General features: G+C 40.6%; 1 protein-coding gene across 1 annotated transcript; it reads left to right on the forward strand.

Moving 5' to 3' along the window:
* The first annotated feature begins 922 nt into the window (after positions 1-922).
* On the forward strand, positions 923-7,215 carry LOC147418748 (uncharacterized). Its single transcript, XM_086506074.1, has 15 exons — positions 923-985; positions 1,063-1,197; positions 1,781-1,820; positions 2,103-2,163; positions 2,589-2,608; positions 2,691-2,958; positions 3,111-3,131; positions 3,232-3,244; positions 3,324-3,455; positions 3,546-3,766; positions 3,844-4,092; positions 4,177-4,445; positions 4,518-4,592; positions 4,674-4,728; positions 6,701-7,215. Exons 1-15 carry the CDS (start codon positions 923-925, stop codon positions 6,786-6,788), a joined length of 1,710 nt encoding a protein of 569 aa, XP_086362200.1. The 3' UTR covers positions 6,789-7,215.
* Positions 7,216-22,777: the final 15,562 nt, after the last annotated feature.

The following is a 22,777-nucleotide window of genomic DNA, read 5'->3' on the forward strand; positions in this document are numbered from 1 at the left end:
AAGTTGGAGCAATAGGATTATTGCTCAAGAACTGTGGTATAATTGAGTTACGATGCTTTGTAGTACAAACATTAACCAAAGTGGGGGAATTGGAAAAGACCAAAGTTAATTGATTTAATTGCAGTGTGTGATGGTGGAGACGTCGCAGCCGTCGAGCATTAAAGAACATCTCCTATCAATCATGTAAAATTCCATTTTTCCACGTCACGTTCGAGTTGGTCGTTTTTTACTTCAAATTAACACAAGCACTCTTCTTATGATAAACAATCACCATGATATTTGGGAAATTTTTGAAAATCCGAGCAGCATTTACGGCATTTATGACAAAATATTTTAGGTCTTTAAAGAACTTTGAATATTTGAGAGGTTTTTTTGGAAATTTTATATAAATTAAAATTGCAGCAAAGAATAGTCATGAGCGACTCGTAGAGCTCGAAAAAAACCTATGTTTAGTGTAATCCCACCTTCAAATTTATAGATTTACCTCTTAATTTTTTAATGAAGGTGAGAATACCTACAAAATTGTAGTAATTTTGTGCAGTGTTAGAAATAAATTGGGGTCTAGTGTATTTTAACCAGTTGATATTATAAAATCCCGGTTAGATTTTGGGCTTGCCTTTAAGAAAACCGGCAAATTTACACAAGGTTTAGTGTAATTACCGGCAAAAGCTTCAAATTTGGACCTAAAAACCGGGAGAATTTTGACCTAAAAACCGGACAAATTTTGACCCTTATTTTGATCGGTTAGGAAAAATGTATTTTTCTAGACCTGCTTTCGTGTAAAAAACCTTCAAATTTAGTCCATCTCAAGTGCTTCTCGTATGTAGGTTTGGTAAGTTTTTAAACAATAACGTTTTGGTCGAGAACTGCACGACAGAGAGCATGACACAAGTGCAGGACACAGAGAGCGTGACAGTGGCGCATGAGCACCAGGCGTCGTTTCTTCTGTGCTCCAAGTAGCATGCGTCGGCGCGCGCTCGTTGCGGTAGCTCCAGCACGGAGTTGCCAACTGCCGTCGAGCTGCCAACTGTGGTGTTTCAACTGCTGTCGTCGAGCGTCCAGCTGTTTCCGCCTGCTGTCCGTGCTGGTTTTGCCTCCTGTGCTTCAATTGCTGCCGTCGAGCGTCGTGCTGTTTCCGCCTGTTGTCCGTGCCTAGCAATTTCACTGCGCTCTGCATTTAGGACGGCTAACACACAGGTACATTTAAATACAAAAGGCTTTATTGAGTAACATTTAAATACAAGAGCAATAAGGGTCAATGCATGCCTTGGTTGCAATTGAATTGTTGCATTATTGTTGTGTCCTTTTGGAGAGATGGAGAGATGTAGAGAGAGAGAGAGAGAGAGAGAGAGAGAGAGAGAGGGGTACCCTCAAGTGTTCGGAAAAAATGTGTGTTCGGAAAAAATGTGCGTCAGCTTAATTTCTTGCCATTTTCAATTTTCAAAAGTCTTGTTCAACGCAAGGGGAAAAGGAGAAATTCTAGGCTAAAATAGAGGAAAAAAAGTGTAAAAATTAATCTAATCTTTAAACATTTACTCTTTGTGGGTTGTCGCAATGACCGAACGTCGACGCGCGGCCCTATCAATAGGTTTGAAATTTTTCCGTGGTTGGCTTGCTTAGCCAATTGCTTCCCACCGAATGATGTTAAATGATGTATCATTATGTCCAACCAACTAGAGATTGTGCATTTTGTTTGTTGTTTTGCTAATACAACTTTATTTTAAATGTAGAGCTACTTATGCCATGACTGCAAGTTGAAGTTTAGCTTTGACTTGTGTAGGTCAATTCACGACAAGGGCAATTGATGGCTGGCAAAAATGGTACATCTAATCGAAGAGGGCATCCTCCTGCCAAGTGTTTCAAAGTTTCAAATATCTGTAATTAAATATTCTTGGAATAAATAAATAGCATTGGTTTCTAAGATCTGTTGGAGATGTATCTCATGGGCTATACATAGTATTTGAAATAGTGCTCTAAATTAAATTTTGTGTCATTTTGTTATTCCATAACAATACTTTATGTTTCATTATGTGCTTCCGTCAACAACTGATTTCTTTTTGAGGTTACTAAAAATGTTGAATTGTTTATTTACATTGGATCAGCCCTAGATCTTGTGGTCGTGCTCGAAGAGGGAGAAGTAGTGACCAAATCTCTTATGGTCAGGTAGACAGTAGTGACCAAGTCTCTTCGCTTTCAGCTACTATCATGGTAGAGGAGCTAGAAACACAAGAAGAGGAGATTCTATCTATGGACATGGGGCAAGGATCTTTACATGAGATAGATGAGACACTAGCCCTTGAGGAGAATGGGTTGCAAATAGTCCCATGGGAGATAAGGGACGAGGTTAGTGCAGCCGCAGAAATGGAGGATGAACAAAAAATCTTCATGCATAGGGGAGCAAATATGCTTAAGAGCACACATATATTTAGCTGCTTTGATTGTCCCTCTATGCCCTTGTGTAGATTGATTCCATATGCAAGGGTCAGAGGGTTGAGAGACGATCTTAGTGGGTTGAAGTCTGCCTTCGCAAAAGAAGGCTATATGCCAGAAAAAGGAGCTTTCATTGTCTCTTTATTGACATGAAAAAGAGAGGAGAGCCTTGTGACAGGTATGTCAATACTTTCTATCTTTTTGCCATTGTTCACATTCTTTGGATTTTGTTTAAAGTTTAACATTTGTGTCTACTCAAGATGAGATCAAAGCAACATGGGGACCTCTATGGAATGAGATCAATGATGAATTCAAATGTGAATTGAAAAAGAAACCAAAGTTTCAAGTTCTTGTCAATCACATGTTCTATGTTTGGGAAGGGAATCATCGTACTGTGGCATGGACAGAGGCAAATAAAGAAAGGTTTTCCACTTCTAAGGAGAAGCATTGTCGTGTTTTGTGCACTATCATAGATCCTACCAAAGTGCTTGAGATTGCGTTGCTAAGCAGTTTGCAAAGAATGAAATTGTAAGTGTTTCTCTTGTTCAACTTTGCTAGTATTTAAGTTATCGTATATTTGAATGCTTACATGATATATCAATGCAACATGAATACTCATGCTCTGGTTGCCACTCATCTTCGTGATGAGATCGTTAATACCACACACATTTGTGCGGCAGATCATGTGATGTACTTAAACGGTTTACCCGAAAAGGATCAAAATCTTGTTGCCGCCGTACGGAAAAAGTATGCCAAAGGTTTCGAGCCTTGGTATTCGCTCCCTCGACGTTACCTTGGCAGATTGGTCTATGATGTATGAATCAAATTAAATGCTTTCTTTTCTCATTGGTATGCATGATTATTAATATAGTCTTGCTTATTTTGGATTTTAGATTCAAATGACAAAAGAGAAAGAGAAGAGAATGTCGAATGTGAAGCATGGTTTGTCTGACGAAGACTTCAAAAAGGAAGAGGAGAGAATTCACCAAGAGATCACACACAAATATCAAGATCGTATTGGGAAGGTACTTTATTTGTTTGCATCTACTCTTTATTTGTGGCGAATGGTACAATATGTAATTAGAGTAATTGTCATTTTTATACTCATATTGCAGTTACTTAACATTGTGGATCCCAACCTTGGGACGGATTGGCTAGCAAGGGTTTTGTCTCTGAAATGGGGTAGTGATAGTTGGGCTACATTGGAGAAATTGAACTTAATAGCACTCCAAGATGCTCCCGTTCAAAACAAGATTCATTGGATTTCTTTGCTTGAAGCGGACAAGATTACAAGGGGTACATATGGTCTTAAGAAAGGAGTTCACGTCTTCCGCATGTAAGACGATCCTTGATAATTAATCTTGAATTTGTTGTACTATCCTTTTTTTCTCTCACTTTTAGGTGGCTTCGTAGAGAGGGTTTTTTGGCACGAGTCTTTGAAAGAGCATTTCAGACTGTGTCAGATCTTATGGATGTGCCTGGCGTTGTGCCTTTGCCACATGACTCTACCCTCACATTCTATTTTGAGGAGATAAAATTTGAAGCCAGGCCCATTTTGTTTCCAATTGAAGTGTCTCTTGGAGCAAAGACGAAGGATGTGGAGAAGCAGGCATTGAAGAAGGTAGATACATTACAAATGGCAGCACAACGTTTGTCTTTTAGGTGAACAATTTATTAATTGCAATTTTATTAATTTGTTATGTTCATGTGATGAGCTTCATGTAACTTGTTAGCTGTTCATTGTAGATTCCTTATGTTTTTGGTATCCAAGAATGTGTTACCTGCCATGCCTTTTTTGGCAAGACAGTGGACTCAGATGGCTACTCAAGACACATGCATGTACCCCTCTAGTATGCGCACCTTGAGTGCATGGGAGATTGAGAATTGTCTGTGGTGGATGGATATGGAAAAAGGACATGTTCTTGGTCGTGAAAGAGAGCTGCATGACACGATGTCGAGGGATGCTGTGATACAAAATCCACCAGCAGCAGATAGACGAGAGGTGAGACATGCAGGTATGTTTCACTCTTTGGCATGCCAAACAACCATAAGTTAGTAGTATTTTGACTTAAAATGTTTTGTTTAAGATATGCGCAACTCTCAAAAGGAAAAGGAAACATTTGTGGATACGATCATAGAGGAGGATGTGGGCTCAAGGCTTGGTATGTCTTATAAAAATTTGTTAATGCTTTCCAAAAATATGCTTCATAGATGACTAATTTTATCTTGTTGTGATGTTCCAGTGTCTTCTGGCACCATCATGGCTAGGAAGACTATCTCATTTATTTATCTTGTGGAGTCTCCACTACAAAACATATCTAGTTTTGGTGACACACGATGCATGGCCATAGTGGGGGACTACATTGCCATTGCTGCAGACTTTAGAGCTGGAGTCCGGAATCCCATATGGATCCCCGTACATGAGCATCTTTCACGGGCACGTTCGGAGGCTACACTATATACTCGCGCGGGGAGAGCCGTTCCATGGGCCGGTGATTTCATTTTCTTGGATCTCCCCTTTGGTGGGTCTCTAGTAGGCTCCTCTACTCTACCTCACTGGGATATTTGCAGTGAGGATCATGTGCGTGCTGGAGTTCATTTGACATTCTCAACGCTAGCAGATTCAGGCTGGCTTCTAATCATGGTGTCTACGGCGGGCGAGATCTTTTTGTTTATGATCATGCCATAAGATAGTACTAATCATTGTAAGTGGTTGTAATAATTAATGCTTTGAACAGGAGAGGCCATTGGGTGGGTGGAGAGGTTTTGTCGTGCTGCAGAGATGGTTGTTCATCGACGTATTGTAGTACTCCATCATGGAGCCTATGGTCATTTTGAGAGTTTTGGCGGTCCTATTGAGGTGACACAATTGCTTTGTATTAATACTCTAATGATTTATGTTGTTTCTTTCTCTAACCGCGTCTCTTTTGTTATAGTGTCTTTGCTCTGTACTATTTATGGTTGTTGGACGGGAACGACTCACACACCCATGAAGTGTATGCAAACACTACCTAGATCAACATAATGTCAATCGAGGACACAGATGACACGATAGGCACACGGAGGAAATCTCTTTAGCTTGTCAGGCTGAGACCATCCTACACATACAACACTCTGGAAGGCCAACTAAACCACAATCAAGAACCTCACTGCTCTCAACTACACCACCTAGCCATATACACACATACGGAAGGTAACTCACCTAATCATGCCAGATTCGTACGAAACTTAAGGAACACCATCCCCTCACTAGGATACACCTGTCCCTAAGCTTCTACACTCAAACCCCTCACTCTAAACTCATATGCGGAAAACGCGTAGGATGAAAGAGCAGAATTTTGAAAGTGCTCGAAACTGAAATTTATGAGTACTTATGCGTAGCTTAGGTCGCCATGATTCTATAGACTACTAGCACGTAGAAAACAGACATCGTTTGATACACTTACGGCCTCAAATAGCTCGTAGATGCGTCGGCGTGTGCGCTTCGTCTCGTGTGGAATGCTTGGCGTAGTCGCGTAGCTCTCCTCGAGCCTACAACAATGGTGCAGTTGGATCTTTAATGTGTTGAGCAAGCCGGGCGTAGCGAGAGGATAAAGCTCACGCTCACTCTCTTTCTTTCTCACACAGTAGACGGAAGCGTTAAAATTTTGATTATGATAAAAGTCTCCCTTTTATAAAATGACCTAGGTACCTTATATACTAAGGCTACCTTAGGTTTAACCGAAAATGGGGTTGAAAGGGTCAAATGGCTTTGTATTTACAATCTGGAAGTGCCATTGCACCCCGGCTTTTGAAACTAAAATAACTACTCATTACAAATGACGCTTATAGCCATAATCCGCAGCATTTTATAACTCGCAAAAGATAAGACTTTGGTACGAAACTTGAGTTATGTTGTGTTGTTGACCCAGCGGTCAACAATGGTTCATCGAGTAGGTATACATCTACCGTGCTTCGTAGCAGAGAGCACTGTCCTATTTTCTCGCCTTGGCATGCAGTCATCGGATTCTTTTATGATGCATCATGTTCCGGAGCTCTCTCAAGCTAGATCATCATCAGGCGAGCCATTGCGAGGTCGATTGCAGTGGAGCCATTCTTTTGTTGCATGTTTTCTGGAGCTCCTTTGTTGGCGTGGAGGTATTTACTTGGAGCTTGGATGTGGTACAGCCCCTACACTGGCGGCTTGTGTGGGATCAGGACGGACATGTGTTGCGCTCGACATTGATGAGCCATTGATTTCAAGATATGTGCTACCATTACTCCGTCGTAGAAAGCGTAGCAGAGAGGACCCCTCCACCTCCTTAGATATTGATGATGAGGGTGATATGCCATCGCGTGTCAATCCCTTTGATGACTAGTGAGGCCCACGTCTTACTATGCCATTGACATTGCTTATGTTTTTTTATCTTTTTGATGTCAACATTGGTATTTAGTGTTTACGGATATTGCTTCTATGTCTTGTTTAGTATTTTGTCTTGATGATGCATTTTCTTGTTGGTTGGAAGTTCCATGCCGGTCTACGCAAAGGAGATGGGTCGGAGCATGAAAGTCGACATGCGATACGATTCTGAAATCTGTGAGACACGTCGGAAACGGAATTTCTACATCGACGATGAGTGTGAGAATTGAGGGATTTGTAGCATATGATTCTTGTCATGTTTTGATGGAAACTTTTGAGTCGATGTTCTAATGTTTTAAGTCGTGGATGAGAAGTATTCACTCTTTGGAACAATTTGGTTAGGATTTCGAATCCTCCTGTGTGGTGCCTTAAATGGATAATGGGTTTGTTTTGAAATATTGACCTATGTACAAAGGAAGCTCTGTCCAAATTTTTTTAAAAACTAGTATTATGTTTTTCTTTGTTTTATTGTTAGGTCATATGCATTGACAGTGCATTTGAGGGGGGAAGTCTATATCGACAATGAATGTGACTATAAGAATTGAGAAATTTGTAGCATTGATGTTAGAATTGAAATTCATGTCTTGTTATTTTCATATGGTTCTCATCATATTTTGATGGAAACTTTTGAGTTGATGTTTCAATGTTTTGAGTCGTGGATGAGAAGTATTCACTCTTTGGAACAATTTGGTTACAATTTCAAATCCTCCTGTGAGGTGCCTTAAATGGTTCATGGGTATGTTTTGAAATATTGATCCATGGACAAAGGAAGCTCTGTCCAATTTTTTTCAAAAACTAGCATTATGTTTTTCTTTGTTTTATTGTTAGGTCATATGCATTGACAATGCATGGGAGGGGAAAAGTCTACATCGACAATGAATGTGACTAGTCAATCATAAGAATTGAGAAATTTGTAGCATTGATGTTAGAATTGAAATTCATGTCTTGTTATTTTCATATGGTTCTTATCATATTTTGATGGAAACTTTTGAGTTGATGTTTCAATGTTTTGAGTCGTGGATGAGAAGTATTCACTCTTTGGAACAATTTGGTTATAATTTCAAATCTTCCTATGAGGTGCCTTAAATGGTTCATGGGTATGTTTTGAAATATTGATCCATGTACAAAGGAAGCTCTTTCCAATTTTTTTCAAAAACTAGCATTATGTTTTTCTTTATTTTATTGTTAGGTCATATGCATTGAAAATGCATTGGAGGGGGAAAGTTTACATTGACAATGAATGGGACTAATCATAAGAATTGAGAAATTTGTAGCATTGATGTTAGAATTGAAATTCATGTCTTGTTATTTTCATATGGTTCTTGTCATGTTTTGATGGAAACTTTTGAGTTGATGTTCTAATGTTTTGAGTCCTTGATGAGAAGTATTTACTCTTTGGAACAATTTGGTTAGAATTTCAAATGCTCATGTGTGGTGCCTTAAATGGCTATTGGTTTGTTTTGAAATATTGATCCATGTACAATGGAAACTATATCATTTTTTTAAAAAAGAAACTAATATTGTGTTTTGCATAGTTTTCTTGTTAGGCCATATGCATTGACAACAACACCATCATAGATATTCGCTCGGGTTCTTGTATGCTCGCTCATGCTTGCTCGGGCTACGGTAGAACTTCTCATCTTTTGGTGGGCTCCATGTTCCATGTGTAGTTTACATGGAGCATGATTAGCTTGTTTATAATTCTTGAATGTGCATGTAGAGTACACACATTGGAAGGAGGGAAAGGAAAAACACACCTGTCACAACACACACATGCCTCTATATAGCTCAGATGGAATCACAACACCCTAATCCTATCAGAAAAACATATTGAACAACAAAACTTTACTACAAATACTTGTTTGCACACACTAAGCCCACAATCACACACAAAAGCATAGCTCACTACATTCCAAATGACTTAATTGCTTACCAGTTCTCAACCATTCACAAAACATCTCTCTCTCTCTCTCTCTCTCTCTATATATATATATATATATATATATATATATATACATATATATATATGTGTGTGTGTGTGTGTGGCTTGGGGAATCACACACACACACACACACACATTCATCGATGTCGTTGCACAAGAGAAGAGAAAAGAAGAAGGGATTGTGGGGAGATGACACCGAAGAAGATTGCAACCAAAGTTTTCTTCTTTCCAAAGGATGTGCTATGGTGGAGCATAAAGAAAACAAAGGCTCTCTCTAAACTCTCTCTCTCCTTCTTTGATCTACCTCCCACCTCAAAAGACATCAAATCACAAAAACTTAAATATCTCTCGATTGGTGTAGAATTAGTCTATGTGTGAGAGATGCAAAAATGTTAAAAATGGCCTTTTCCTTGTCTTCAATGGCCTTGTTTTACAAAAAGTGTGTTTGGCACTTTTTGGCCTTTCTCATGTAGTAGAGTTAGTCTCTCACCCACTTTACTCTGTATCATTGACCACGTGACCTCAACCTATCCAACTTGTCTTGCATGTTTTAAGAGTCTCTTCACATGAAAACAAAATTTTAAGCATCAAATGCTTTCACTTGGCCTACATAATTGCATAAACAATACACACCTAAAATCCCTTGCTTGCACTAGGTCTTTATACCTTCTGACATTCTGACATACACTTATAAACACCCTTGACACTAATTTTCATGTTTTCTAGCATTGAAATTCTTTGGTTACACCATCTTGCCCACCCTTTAGTTGAACATTTATGTTCAACCACAAGCGCTTTAATTGAACTTGAGATCTATGAAGTCTTATTCACATACCTACATGTCTTCATTCACCTGGTTGCCCAACCTCCTTCACCACAAAATGGATGCCACTGGGATCAAATAGCTAACCTCCTTCCACATTTTGAAAGCAACCATCCCCATCTCCTAGTTCAAACAAAAAATTCTAGGTATCACCATCCATATGTAACACCCTTATGTAGTGCTTTGTCCATGCATCAAACCAATGATACAAACAAGATGTCTGCAACACCATTTCAACTATCCAAATATCCACTTATACTCAACATGATTCATCCATAGCATCAATATGCACATCACCACTTTGAACACAAACATATGACCCTCCCGCCCAACCATAAAGTAGAGAGGTTCTCGTACAAGAAACCTCCTCAAAAAAATCCTTTAGCTGAGGAAAGGCCTACTTTACAATTACTTCCAAAAGCATACCCACCAACCACAAAGTGTATACCTCTTTTGAAGTCTTTTCTGAAATCACCATTTGTGTTTTCTCTTCTTGCAAGACCATACAAACTTGCTTCACTTGCAATTCTTTAAGAATAATCTCTTTGATTGGCATGGGATCCACACTTGATTCCGTACCTGTGGTAATGTCAATGGCAACATCAGCAAGTCTATCCACAAAAATTGAGCCATATGACTCAACCATTGTTTCTTGGTAGAAATATTCATTGACCTAGTCTTCAATCTCCTCATTAATCAATCCCTACAAGAAATCACACCATATCTCCTCCTCTTACATATTAGCATCAACAAGCATAGGAGAGGGTTTCCCACCCCCCTTGCTTTGCACTTCACTTTCATTCTCCTATACATAACCTTTGTCAGCTTGGGATGTCCATGCTTGTGGAAAAGGCTTGCACCAACTACACAACCACTGCATGCCCCACACTACCTTCACAAGCATAGCCATCAACATGGTATCGCATACCACCTTCACTTGCATATAGACATTTGCAAGCTTGAATTCTTTCACTTGTGTTATTCATTCACATTTCTGACCACTACATCTTTAGGAATGTCAAGAGAGGGTTCCAAATTTACCATCATAGAGTTATCCAAGTTTGTCTTCTCGACAAAGAAAGCAAACTCATCATTCAAACTATCTTCTTTACATGACTCTAGAATCTCGAGCTTGTATCATCATCAACATAACCATAAGATGACTTTGTATCTGCATCTTCATCCTATTCTTACTCCACAAAGGCGCTCCCACTACGTGGCTTTGTAAATCCTCTTCTTCCACTTTTAGACCCTAAGTATCTGCAACCTATCTATACTCTTCTACCTTTATATGCATTAAATTCATGAAAATAGTCTCTTTTATCTCTTCATGACTCTCTTTAGACTTTGCACTTGCTATCCCCTTTGCATTGAGGTTCTCTTCAATAAAATCTCCATCCTCATTGATGGGCTCATTTGCCATCGACATAGACACATTGCAAATAGAAAATTTTAAAGGAGCATAATTGACAACAAGTCTTGACCAAGTAGGATCTACTCTTAGAACAAATGGAACCACCTTTGATTTCTCTATAGTCTACACCACTATCAAAACAAGCACAAAATGTGCAAGCTTCAGCAACCCATCTTCAACTTCAACTTTTGCTTTACTTTCTGCTCTTCACCTTGGCCAACTAGACAACATCTACATAGCTATCCACACCAAATTCTATCTTTTCTCTAATCCTCAGATGCAAACAATCCACCAAGAATTTTGACACTTTGAAAAACATTGGTTGCCTCAAAACCCAATAGAAACTTCCAACTGTCTCCAAAAAATTTCAAACTACTCAAGAAAAGCTATAAAATCTTACTTAAATCTTGTTCAATGCCTTCAGCTTCACACCTACTTCCTTAAGAAAAACCATCTTTCAAAACTCTTCCAAAAATTGATACCACAATTCTTGCCATGTACTTTGATTACCACCCTTCATATCATCAAGCCAGTAATCTTCGACTTTGCCTCGTGTATAGATGTGCACATCAATAACAACCATAGCTTAAAATTTGCGATCGAATCTTCAAGATCTTAAACTCCTATGAAAATAGGGCCAACGCTTGGCACAGTCATCTTTCATCAACTCTTGATTCAAATACCAAACATTTCAAGCAATTTGCAAAGCATCATCATCAAAACTTTTTTTTATCTTCAACCTAGGAGCAATGAGATGCTCCTTAGTAGGGGCACCAAAAGATGGAAGGGAGGGTTCAAGGGAAAACACACCTAACAACACACACACACACACACACACATCTCAATAGCTGAGGTGGAATCAAAACACCCTAATTCTCTCAAAAAAACACATCAAACATCAAAACTTCATTGAAATCACTTGTCTACACACACCTAAGCCCACAATCACACACAAAATCATAGCTTGTTGCATTCCAACTGGTTTTATTACTCTTGATTCTCAACCACATAGATAATGCCTCTCTCTCTCTCTCTCTCTCTCTCTCTCTCTCTCTCTCTCTTTTCATAGGCACCAATTGGCTAAGGGGTCTCACACATGCACACATACGTAGACGTTGTTGTACAAGAGAAGAGAAAAAAAGAAGGGATTGGGGGAGACAACACCAAAGAAGATGCAACCAAAGTTTTCTTCTTCTAAAAGGGATGGGCTATGGTGGAGCAAACAAAAATCAAAGTCTCTCTCAGAGCTCTCTCATCTTTTATGCTCTGCCTTTTGCCTCAAAAGACAACAAATCACAAAAATTTAAATATCTCTCAACGAGTGGAAAATTAGCCTATGTGTGTGAGATGCAAATATGTTCGAAATGGCCTTCTACTTGTATAGAAAAATGTTCAAAATGAGTTATAGAAAACATGTTTTCTAAACATTTTCCAAAATGGCACTTTTTGGCCTCCATCATGTAGTTGTCACTCACCCACTTTCCTCTTTATCATTGGCCACATGGCCTCAACCTACCCAACTTGCCTTCCATGTTTTAAGAGGCTCTTCACATGAAAACACATTTTTTATGCATCAAATGTATGTACTTGGCCTACATAACCACGTAAATCATACACACCTAAGCTCCCTTGCTTGCACTAGGTCTTCATACCTGCTCTAACATTTTTTCATACACTTGTAAACATCCTTGACACTACTTTCCTTGTTTGCAGGCATTGACACTCTTTGGATAGACCAATGTGTACTTGATGAAGTGGAATTTAAAGAATTGAATTACAATTTAAGTCCTCCTTGTGTTTGGTGATGCCACAACTTAGTATGCATTGAATCATTTTGTATATAGTTTGTTATTTGATGCCTCACTTGCACTTCCTTTTTTTGTATCTGTGTGCTTTTACCCTCTTCCACCTTTAGTTTTTTTCCTAGCACCTGTAGCATCCATCGGTATCTTTGAATAATAGCAGGAATGGAAAGGGAAAAGATTGCTTGCTCCATGTATGCATCAAATCATACTCTTAATTGTTGTTGTATGCCCTCTTAAATGCCATAATATCAAACATCCCTACCCCTGGAACGTGAAGTTATTTCCCATTCCCTTGATGGTGAACAATCTCTTGGATGCCTAATTGAGTGAAGTACCACCTCAATGAACATGTTATTGAATTAGTTGTAATGGAATAACTTCGTAGAAGATAGTGGTATCATGTCTGCAATGCACTTGGAACCATTAAAAATGGCCACACCATCTTTATTCATTGATTTCCTTGCTATTTGGATGTTGTATGGAATTAGTAGCAAGGATTCTAAAATACTCTTTGTACACACTAATTTTATTGAGTGGTATATGGCTCTATAGCCTTCTCAAATGATACTTGTAGAATCATAAAAGTTGAGCATCTCCCTTGGAATGACAAGGTACTGTACCTCTTGCAAGAAATGTGCTCCCAAAGATTTTTATAACCTTTAATCAGATAGACTAGATATCATCTTGATATTATTTCCTTTGTGGGAATGAGTTTTTGTAATAGTGAAACTTGTACATCATCCTCTCATCCATTACATCGTGCATTGCTATGACACATTCCCTACCACATAGCACTCACCTAGTGATCCACAAAAAAAGTACATGATCTGATGAAATTGAATCAATAAGAGAATTTCTTACCTTGTTGCATGGACTCACCTTTTGTGTGCCCCTCCATTCTTCAAGAGAAGTTCTAATAATTTGTGCTTTCTCTATCTTGCATGAAAGACAATGGAAAAGTGTGGTCCACATGACAAAAATCTCTCTCTAATTCCCTTGAGATTTCAGCTCCTAGGAACTAGCGATACCCGGGGGATTCACCATGAAAAACTTACCGCACCACCTAAGTGCAGGGGAAGGGGTTTCTTTACAAGTTACATAAGCGTATAAGTTAGGGGCAGGCCCCCAATGATTTATCTCCCTAGCTTAAAAATAAGGGAGGGGGTATCATATTTATGTTGGGGGGGGTGACCCAGGTTGATTACTTGTAATGATTGGTCATTGGTGTGCACTAGAACTTGGATGAATTTTGGGGAAGTTTTTTATCAAGTCACACATCAAATTTTGCATCAAGCCGGTCATAGATAAGGGCTGATTTGAAGCAAGTCAAGGGTTGATTTACACCAGCTTTGTATGGGTCAGAATTGGACGAGTAGCCAGAGTGCAAGCTGATTGAGCACATAGTTTGAAAGTCAAACTAAGACACATTGAGGGTACATCTAGTTATCAACACAAGTGGTTCCTTAATACATTGCCAGTCTCACTATGTTACACACTCTTTGATTAGTTTTACTTAGTTAGATCATGTAAGACCTAAAATTTATATGTAAGATAGGGGTATGATAGTTTTCTTCATTGATTGTCATATAAGCGTAGAAAGGGGGATCATATTTCTTAATATGAGTCGTATGTAGGGGTTTATTCAAAGTTTTCCACTCGCAGGTGGCATCTCCTTTTGTATATAGAGCGAATCCCCCGGGTAGCGATACCACTAGACTTTCCCTTGGGATTCATTTGCTTGCAAAACAATTTGGGGGAGAGGGGGGGAGCCAATGGCCCAAATTGCTGCTAATGATGTTCTCAACTGCCAAATGCTGTTCGTGAGACTGCCCAAAAATTCCCATGCAACGTCCATAGGCCCCTTGCAATGTGCATATCATGGTCAATCACAATGGAGCTATCTATCCCTTACCTACATTGTTTTATGAGGGTCCTTCATTGTACCCTATATACTACTGTTATGCAGTGCCCCACAATGCATGTGGGTTTAAAGGCTTCCACATGGAAGCATTCCATGAGATGCCACAAAAACCCTTCACAAATCTCCACCAAACTTGGTCCAAAACTAAATAAAAATTGCACAAATTTGGCAACCTCCAATCTCTTGCCTAGTTGTGAGATGGACACTTTGTAAAAACTTGTTGAAAGTTTGGCTTGGCTTATTGAATCCATCCCCCAACACCTGTTTTCCATTCCAAATTCCCCATGCCCTTAAACAATGAGCCGTAAAATGGGAAAAATAGTTTAGATTCTTCACTGAGCCTACCACCTTATAGCTTCAACTAGAGATATCTTTGTGCTCACAACCCTAATTGACAAGCCGTCACTTTTGGCTAGCTTCATATTTTGTATATTACCCCAAAGAGCCTTGGCAAGCTAAAAGAAAACTCCTGACTGCACACCTACTGAGGCGGTCAAATCACCCTAGAATTGGCCTCTCGCAAAACTTCATCGGCTCATAACTTGGCCATTTAGACCTCGATTGCCGATCCCAAAAGACCATCATGCAATGTAGACTAAGAACTTTAGACCTAGCCCTATCACATGCACTCAAAGGCTTTGTTTCACTTGTCCAATTCGGTGAGGATCTGCAGATAACTCCACCTTCAAATTACAATATCTTTCACTTCATAGCTCCAATTGAGAAACCGTGTAGTCCCACTCGGAGAACACTTTGAGGACCACATCTTACTACACAATGCTAGCACTTGGGACACTTCAAGAAGTCAACCTGTTTAGCCCCATATATAGAGATTTCTTGTCCTTAACAACCACCATAGACATACATTTTGAGATCTAGTTTGCTACACTTGACCCTCATACTTGATTTAGGACTCTTGCATGCACTTGTAAGCACATATATCCCTATATGTGCCTAGTTATATCTTTGGCACTCTTTGATTGAACCATCATTTCCCAACCCCCTTGTTAAACATTCATGTTCAACCAAAAATGCACTTATTGAACTTGAAACCAAACAATCGAGCAAACTTGAAAGACTACAATTATATGTACACTAAGAAAACTAAAAAGACTGCAACTATATGTACAAGGTATTTACAAAGTCTCATTCCCATTTCAAACCATCTTAGGTTGCCCAAACCCCTTGATCACAATGTGATGCACATCAAGAACTAGCCCTTTTTCAAAGTAGAGCTTGAGATGCACACCGTTTACCCCGTGCCTAAGAAACTTGTCATTTGCTCACACCAATTGATATGTCTCATTAGGAAAAATCTTATGCCCTTTGTATGGACTTGTCTACTTATTTTTGAGTTTTCGAAAATGAAGTCAAGGTATCTCTCATACTTCATTAGAATATTGACTTCCTGTATCTTGTTGCATGGCAAGCTTTGGTTAAAATTTGTAACTTGCTTCTCTTGTTTCTTCACATAGAAATCCTCCATTGCTTCACATAGAAATTTGCTGCCGATGCTTTTTTATTCATTTGCATGGCTACAAGACAAGAAATTTGGTCGTGCAAAATATCTTGTTGAGTGGAATTGACCCTCCACATACCCTTCAATGCTCCTAATTGTACGTGCACTGGTAGCACCACCTCCTTACCATAAACTATATCGGATGGTGTAAAGTTGGTGGCTACCTTCTACGACATCCTGTAAGCCCATAAATATTTTTCAAGGTTAGCTTCCCATTCCATCACATGCCTGTACACATACTTTGTAAGCATCTTAATGATCTCCCCATTGGCACTCTCCACTAGACCATTTCATTGAGGTTGCTAAGGTGATGAGGACCGATGTTGAATACCCAATTTTTCCACTAATGCACTCACCACCTTGCTTTTAAAACCCTACCCTCTATAAAAAATAACCACCCAAGGCACTCCAAAATGACAATAGATACAATAAAAAACAAACTGGGCCACTATATGAGCATTCACCTCTTTAACCGCCTTGGCCTGGACCCACCTGGTAAGATAGTCAATAGCTACCAAGATGTACTTCTTATTGCTTGTCAACTTTGGGAGTGGTCTAATTGCATCCAAACCCCCCACTTATCAAAAACACCTTGGGCTATGATGACTCCCTGTGACTCTACAAACAATCTTCTTTCCCCCATGGTTTGAGACTCATGGTGCATCTTGCACCAATAGTGTACATCTTGTACTATAAAAGGCCACCCAAAACCAACTCTAAGAACTCAGAAAAGTACTTGATTTTTACCATGATGTCCGCTCTCTTCATGACACTGCTCTAAAACTATGCCGGTCTCTTCTTTGTAGAGGACCCTTCTCAATACTCCATCTTGACAATATAAATACCATTAGGCCTTTACCTCTCAAAGTAAACTTGCAAGACTTTTAAACAATCATCCTTTTTTTTTTAGCTTGGATAAACCTTCCAAACATTGACTTGTGCTTAGAATCTCATCTACCTACTCCAAAATTTCTCTACCTGCATAGGTGGTGGGTGCCACATACAAGCCCACTACATACGCGTGCACTCGAATACTTGCCAGTTTCTTACAGTAATCTCTCTTTACCTGCCATTTTCCTAAAAGTTGCTTGATAGCCAAGAATGTCTTTCACCACTAGCTTGAAATGCCAAATTCCATATATTACTTCATGCCCAAATGAAGAATTAAGTACTCCGCTTCATTCTTGGTGTGGATGCCTTCAAGATCACAAGCTTTGGAAAAGATAACTTTACCCTGTGTGTCTTGAATTGCCACACCACCTCTCACTTTTCCATCAAACCATATAGTAAAGGCACCTTCCAAATTAGGCTCTTCTCTAGCTTCTTCTTGTACTACCCTGGGATATATTGGTAAGTCTTATTGACCAAAATGTCTGCACTAAGTGAGACCGGCTGATATGGTTGATCTTGGGGTTAATCCCAACTTGACAAGTATGAGCATGTGGGAAACCCCTCTAGTTGTCTTGAATAGATGAAATAATTAGTTGTACCAATAGAAAAGAGGTGTAATGCCAAAATCATAAGGACAGCCTAAGCTTCTGTCCTCTACCAAGGATGCGGACGTGGAAGGCCCGAGAGATACTACAAAGAAGCCAACCCACTTGGCTGAACTATCCGAAGCTGCTAGGCTTGAAGGTAGGCGAGAGAATAAGTGTTCAATACATGGTGAAAACCCTAACGGGCGCCATCAAATTGTTCACTGGCTCGCCTAACCTTTCTTGCATTCGAGGTGTCCTCACCTTGATTTGAATTCTAGGTAATTTAGTTTCATTACATCATCCCGTTCCCAAGTAGCTTCGTCAACCATGCCTTTCTCCACCTGGGCTGGGAGTCGACTATCAACTTTGCCCCTTCAGGCTGGGAGATATCTGCTGTGTAGAGTGGCACTGTTGGCTCTTCTTTGATCCTCTTGTTGATGGTGGCGGCTTCGTACTTTAGCAAAGGATATGGGAGAGAGGGTTGTAGCCATTCACACCGGAGGTTGCTGGCGTCTATCTTCTGAATGGTCATGGATTTAAAAACTCTGCTCCCATTCCAAGGCTTCCTTGGCTGTTTCTCTGATTTCTGCCTCTATGGCCTTGTGCAGCTTCTCTTCCTCTTCTTGTGTCAGATCTTGTGGCTCTTGAGAGGGTCCTACTAGGATTTCCTCTTGCATGGGTGTGTTCACAGGATCTGCCACATTCTCTAGGTCTATGCCTTCCATGGCTGCTGGCCCTGTGCCTGCCTGCTTTTCTTCATGCTGGCCCTTTAGCTCATCTATCTGCTTTTGGAGTGTCTGTTTCTCTGCTTCAGCTTCTTCTCCCATGTTCACGAGGAGGTCGTTCAACTCGGCATTTATCTCTCCGCCTTCTCGAGCTTTCTCTTGATATTTTCTAGCTCATCTTGCATTTCTTTCTGCTCTTCTTCCATGTGTGTTTGCATAACCACCGATCCTTCTGCCATCATCAACCTTTGCTTCTTCTCTAAGGTCAACTCTTTCTGGAGCTCTTTCATCTGTTCTTCATAGATCTGGCTCTCTGTAGTGGTCTGAGTCAAGCTAGTAGCCCTAACTCTGGCAGGAGATGCCCGTAGCCACTGGATGGTTTGATCTTTAACTTTAAGATGGTCCTTGAGCTCAAGGACCTCATCCTGGCTGGCCTCCTGGTCTATTTCTGCCTTTTCTTTGGCATTTCGCATGGCCTCAACTTCCTTGGACTCCTCAGCAAGTTGTAGGGTTAGGTTATCCCTTTCCCTCTCTACATATGTCAATGACTTGCTGAGTTGTCTATAGTCCTCTTTGGCTCCTTGCAGTCTTTGAGCTGCTGCCTGATTTTCTCTTTCCATTTCCTGGCATCTTGCCTTTGCCAGACTGGCTTGCAGCTCTTCTTCTCTCTCTATCTTCCTTTGGCTTTGCTTTTGTAAGGTGTCGACTTCAAGATTTATCTGCACTTCAGTGGCTTTGAGAGTTGCCATTTCACTTTCTGAGGCCATTGCCTGTGCCCTTAGCCCGGTTAGCTTTGTCATCACCACATCCCAATCATTGGTGGGTGGGTGCAGGTCCACTATATCAGCGGCCATCTCCTTTAGCTCTACTAACCGTAGGCTTTGCATTTGCTCTTTGGGCCCCGTGTTTGCCAAGTCGAATGCGACTGTGGCAGCCTCTTCCTTTGTATATCCGGCAGCTAACAGTTCTAGAAATGTGTTGTACCTTGCCTCATTTGGCTCTGGCTGCTCACTTTTAGGCTTAGCCTCTTCCTTTGGTTCTTTCTCTTGGCTTTGTTCTTGCTTTGACTCTTCTTGGTCTTCTGGTTTGTCTTGCTCCTCTTTCTCTTCTTGTGGAGGGCTACGAGGAGGTGGCGAGGGCGGTGGGCTTGACTCAGCGCTGGGCGGTGGAGTTGTCGGCTTTTTCTTAAAATCTCTATCCGCCTTTGTCTTCCTTTCTCTCTCTTGGCCATCGTGCTCTTCTAGCAGTTTCCGTCGGGCTTGCTCCACTTCTTCTTCTGTAAATGGTATATGTGGGATATTTTCAGCTGTGGCATCAAGAATCTCAAAATTTTTAATGTACTCATCGAATCTGTCTCTGTGTACCCTTCGGGATGATCCCGACATTGCTTCTAAAGACGGCTTCCATAGCTCATCTAAATCTCCTTTGAGGGCTCTTTCTGCCCTGAAGCTTTCCATCAGCCGCTCTAGCCGTGCCGCTTTCTGTGATTTCGTCTCTTTTACTGGCACTTGGGCATATTCTTTCTTTCCCTTCTTCAACTCTGGTTGCTCTTCTTCCACGGTTTCTAACTAGCGTTTCAAATGGGTTTTGGTGCTTTTGGCTGTTCGTCTTCCTTATCTTCCTTGAGCCTCAACCAGTCGTTCTATGATGGAGGGTCAGGCCATCTCCCCTTGGCGTGCAATGCTCCATAAATCACCGTCGTGATTAGCTCACCCGGCATGATGTATGTGGGGTTCTTGTTGCCCATCTTCACCAGATTATCATGTACATAAGCTGCATAATTGATGACCTTCGGCTTGCTTTTCTGCATTGCCCAAGTGAATGTTGTGGCAATTGCTGCAGGCGGCATTCTGTACTTTTGTGGCCGCTTTGTACACATATGGAAATATTGATTGTACACCTGACTCATGATTGCCACTTAATGTCTTCAAAGGTGTAGTTGCCTTTCTTTTCAGTGTACACCTTTACTTCATCTCTTCTTTTGGTTACACTATCCCCCTTGTTGGAGAGGTCTAGTGCAGCTGCCACTACTCTTTCTGTGATTAGAATCTCAGTTCCTGGCTTGCCCTGCAGATCTGTAACTCGGGCCACTCCATCTTCTTTTATTGTTGTCACAAATTCCCATACTCTTTTTATGTCAATACCTGCCGGCACCGCTTCAAAATAATTGTGGAGATCAATCTTCTCCAGATACTCTGCCATCTTGCTTCTGACAAACTCATTGAGTTCCCGCGGTAGCATTGGTAGCTCTATCACATTTCCTTCGGTGTCTTTGAACACACCCTGGTAAATCTTTAGATCATTGGACTCTAGCAGATCTTCTTGGATCCATGTGCTTGTTGGCTTTAGAGTTCCTTCTGGTATGACGAAGGGCTCTACTTCTTCCAAATAATCCTTTATGGTCATCCGCTTCTTCTTTGCCGGTGACTTTGCCATAGATCCTGTTGCACTCAGTAGTCCGAAGTTAGCGTTTTTTCCATATCAGCTGAGAAACTGAGTTTTAACTATCCAAATGACTTGAAAATTGAAAATAAAGCTTAAAAGGAACTTGTGAAACTGTGCATGTGCTCACAGTGCAATTTTGGCCAAAAAATTTCAGTTAGACATCCTACGCGTAGGATGTCTTTTTCATCAGATTTGGGTGATACTTGACATGCTGGTGGTCCTTGGCCTATACAACATGGCTATGTGCTAGATTTGGATTTGGGCATCAAAAAGTGGATTTTTGGGCTGATTCAGGCTTTAGGTCACAAATTGGGTAGAAAGTCCACAACAGGTAGCAAGTGATGTCCAAATGGGTTGAAAATTGATATATGGGCTCATTGTACCATGGTATTGGCTCCCATGATGTCACTCTTTGCACAGAAGGTCAAAAACATGCAATAGACATCCTACGCGTAGGATGTCTATTTCATCAAAATGGCTTGGGATTTGTTTTGTGGGTAGTCCTTGGCATGGGGAACATGGCCATGCTCTTGGATTTTGATTTGGACAAGAATTGATGTTGGTAAGACCCTGTATAGTGTTTTTAGGCTCAAAAAGTGTATCTTGAAGGTGTTGGTGGTAAAAAATGATTAGAATGGCTTCAAACTTGGTATATGAGCTCTTGAAGATGATGTGATTAGATCTGGAATGGACAAACACCCTCTGTAGGCCAAAAATGTCAAATAGACATCCTACGTGATAGACATCCTACACGTAGGATGTCTATTTCATCAATTTTTGCAGGTGACCACACATATTGGTTGGCTATGTGCTCATGAAGGTGTTGTGCAAGTTTCATGTGATTTGGACAAGTTTTGGTAGGTCCATGGCTCATTATTGCCTCTATGCCCTAACTTTGTGTTTTTTCATGCATATGAGGTCAACGTTGGTCCAAATGTGATGAAACTTGGTGGGTAGCATGTAAAGGCCATTCAGAAAATGTGTGTGATGAAAAATGTTGGGTTTTGTGCCCAGAAAAGGCCTTGACACATCCTACGCGTAGGATGTCTCCTGATGATTTTTTCATGAAAACTGTCACTGGTGCCTGCCCTTAGTCCCCCTGAGTCCCTTTTCAGCCTAATTTCAACAAAAAAGTCAAATGGATAGAAAGTAACTCCTTGTGTGGATTTCAAAGCCTCCGAGCCGTTTTTTGACTTTTGGAGTGCTTTTCGGCGATTAAATTTCTTGATGTCGGTCTCCATAGGTTCCCGATCCCTTGGGGATCCTTGCCGTATGGTTTTTGTCGACTTTGGCTTCATCGGAGCTCCATTTGGTAATTTGTCGCTCTAGAAGCACCCGTGGTTGCGTTTACATGCCTTCGATGACTTGTGGTGGTCTATCACCATAGGACTTGGTTGTTGATGTTCTAAGAAAGCCGCTCGTGAAGTTTGGTGGTAAACGGACATGCGGTTTGGCCGTGAGAGCTATTTGACGCTTTGTGTGTCTGCTGCCGTTTCTGAAGTTTAGTGCAGCTTCGGGTCACCTTTTGGTCATGTGGGCTACATAGACTTGTCGAGCATGTCGATATGCTCCTACCCATGAATTTTGGTAGTATTTGGGCGCCTTTTTGCCGATTTCCCATTTGGTGGCCTCTTGCGGGATTCTAGGAATTAGGGTTTTTCCCGATGGTTTTCTATTGCCTTTGGACATCTAAGACAGGTCTTCTATGCTAGGGTAAGTTGCCGATGAAGCCTCATTGCTTTTGGGTTAGCCGTTAGGTGGACACTTCTACTTGTAGGTCTCTACTGTCCGCTTTGTGTATGAACCCTACGCTAGTTTTTGCGACAAAACGACAAACATGCGCGAAAAGCTCAAGGTGGTGATCCTACCTCTCATG

This window comes from Adiantum capillus-veneris, chromosome 29, assembly GCF_014529385.1.
Source record: "Adiantum capillus-veneris isolate H3 chromosome 29, ASM1452938v2, whole genome shotgun sequence".
NCBI classification, from domain to species: domain Eukaryota; kingdom Viridiplantae; phylum Streptophyta; class Polypodiopsida; order Polypodiales; family Pteridaceae; genus Adiantum; species Adiantum capillus-veneris.

Coding starts and splice junctions, on each gene's coding strand:
- LOC147418748 (XM_086506074.1), top strand. CDS start 923: ATGAGCACCAGGCGTCGTTTCTTCTGTGCTCCAAGTAGCATGCGTCGG. Junction 2,609..2,690: donor AGAGGAGAGCCTTGTGACAG/GTATGTCAATAC, acceptor TGTCTACTCAAG/ATGAGATCAAAGCAACATGG. Junction 4,729..6,700: donor TCATTTATTTATCTTGTGGA/GTCTCCACTACA, acceptor ACTCCGTCGTAG/AAAGCGTAGCAGAGAGGACC.